The sequence below is a fragment of the Sinocyclocheilus anshuiensis genome, unplaced genomic scaffold (genome assembly GCF_001515605.1).
Source record: "Sinocyclocheilus anshuiensis isolate Anshui unplaced genomic scaffold, SAMN03320099.WGS_v1.1 scaffold74, whole genome shotgun sequence".
Taxonomy (NCBI): Eukaryota; Metazoa; Chordata; class Actinopteri; order Cypriniformes; family Cyprinidae; genus Sinocyclocheilus; species Sinocyclocheilus anshuiensis.
The window spans coordinates 1,416,264-1,418,257 of NW_015546044.1; the positions used below are offsets into that span (position 1 = coordinate 1,416,264).

Here is a 1,994-nt window from a genome sequence, read left to right on the forward strand (position 1 = left end):
TATATATATATATATATATATATTTATTTAAATATAACATTAAAGTGTTTAATTTCCTAAAAACAATTAACAACAAATAATATTTTTAATGAGCAAAATGTAAAGCTGTGACAGATAAAAAAATTTTTTTTTTCAATATATATTCTTTATCCATTTTAACTGTTACTTCATAGACTATTACACGTTTCTCTTCCATTTTCAATCTTTATCAGCCAGCTAAAAAGACATAATCTTGCTTATGATGTACTCAAAAAATTTTAATGTAAGAATATATTAAAAACTTTTGGGTTTTGGAAATATAAATGTTTTTCTTTTTATCTTTTTTTTTTCTTTTAATTTTTTTAATAGCATTAATTTTAAACCATTTAAAAATTGTTGATCCATTGTACATGAAACACTTGAACTGAAGCTTGCTGTCTTGCTGTTTTTTTTGCATCACATCTGAAGTATGTTATATTCTGCCCAAAAAACAAAACAAAACAATAGGACGCTGCTAAGATAATCTCACATACTTGCGTATCAGGTTCAGAGGGCACTGGCAATGGAAGTGATGACGAGGGTTCAAAGGACAGCATTGGGGGCTCTGAGAGTGACTTTGACGGTGTTGGCTCAGCCAATGAAGAGGGCATAGATGATGAAGAGGCCAAAGAATTGAATGAAGACACTGAAGAAGAGGAGAAAGCCAAGGACCAGTCTTTTTCCGAGGAGACCAGCAGCAAAGAAGCAGGTGGAACCTCCAAGAATCGCAAAAAAGGAGAAAAATCCTCAGATACAGAACCAAATGGTACTGGCACCGCAGAGGAAGGCTCAGTAGAGCCGAAAAAATGGAACCTACGGCGGAACCGGCCCATGCTGGACTTCACTACAATGGAAGAGCTAAACGAAATGGATGATTATGACAGTGAGGATGACAATGACTGGAGGCCCACACAAGGAAAAAAGAAAGGCAAGGCATCATCTGGGAAGGAGAAAGAAGGGAGTCAGGAAGAGGAGGACGGGGGTAGTGATGAAGAGGACAATGAGGATGATGAGATCGAGACCAGTAGTAGTGATAGTGAGGAAGAAGGGAAGAAATCAAAGAGGAAAGCAGGCAAGAGCACGGGAGCGTTTGATGAGGAGGAGACCAATGACAGCCACAGCACATCCCATGGGAAGGGCAATGAGGTACATTCTCCTCTCACATTGCACTACTGTTTAAATGTTTGGGAGCAATAAGAAATGTTTTTGAAAGGAATTAATACTTTTATTCAGCAGTGATGCATTAAATTGATCAAAAGTGACAGTAAAGACATTTATAATGTTACAAAAGTTTTCTGTTTCAAATAAATGCTGTTCTTTTTAACTTTTCTTTTGATCAAAGAATCCAGAAAAAAATGCATCACTGTTTTCACAAAACAATCAAGCAGCACAACTGTTTTTAACACTGATAACAATAAGATATGTTTCTTGAGCACCAAATCAGCATATTAGAATGATTTCGGAAGGATCGTGTGACACTGAAGACTGGAGTAATGATGCTGAAAATTCAGTGTTGCATTACAACAATAAATTACATTTTAAAATACATTAAAATAGAAAAGAGTAATTTTAAATTGAAATTATATTTCACAATATTACTGCTTTACTGCATTTTTTATCAAATAAATGCAGTCTTGGCGAGCATAAGAGCTTTCTTTCAAAAATATTTTTTAAAAATCTTACTTTTACAATCTTGACATTTCAACTGTAGTGTATCTAATTAAAAATCGAGGATAGTTCATACAAAAAAATTAAACTTTCATCATTATTTACTCCAAAACAACATAGGATTCCTTGTTTGTCAATTTTCTTATCTTTTGTGTCATACAGGTATGGACCGATAAACGACAACAGAATTAAAATTTTTGCATGAACTAACCAAAATAAGGATGCTGTCTTATACAGTATGTAAGTAGTAGAAAGCAAAACATTTCACTAGGTTTTGGAACGGAGAAATTGTTTCTGCATTAAAATAA

At 33.9% G+C, this 1,994-nt stretch overlaps 1 protein-coding gene across 4 annotated transcripts in view; it reads left to right on the forward strand.

The window, feature by feature from the left end:
* The window catches only part of LOC107698992 (PHD finger protein 14-like), a 97,962-nt gene that overhangs the window by 2,373 nt on the left and 93,595 nt on the right, over positions 1-1,994 (forward strand). For 3 of the 4 annotated variants that reach the window (XM_016500126.1, XM_016500127.1, XM_016500128.1), the window contains exon 3: positions 524-1,164. In XM_016500126.1, the coding sequence (XP_016355612.1) occupies positions 524-1,164 (641 nt within the window). The remainder of the gene's footprint in view (positions 1-523; positions 1,165-1,994) is intronic. The other variant, XM_016500130.1, reaches the window with a different exon arrangement.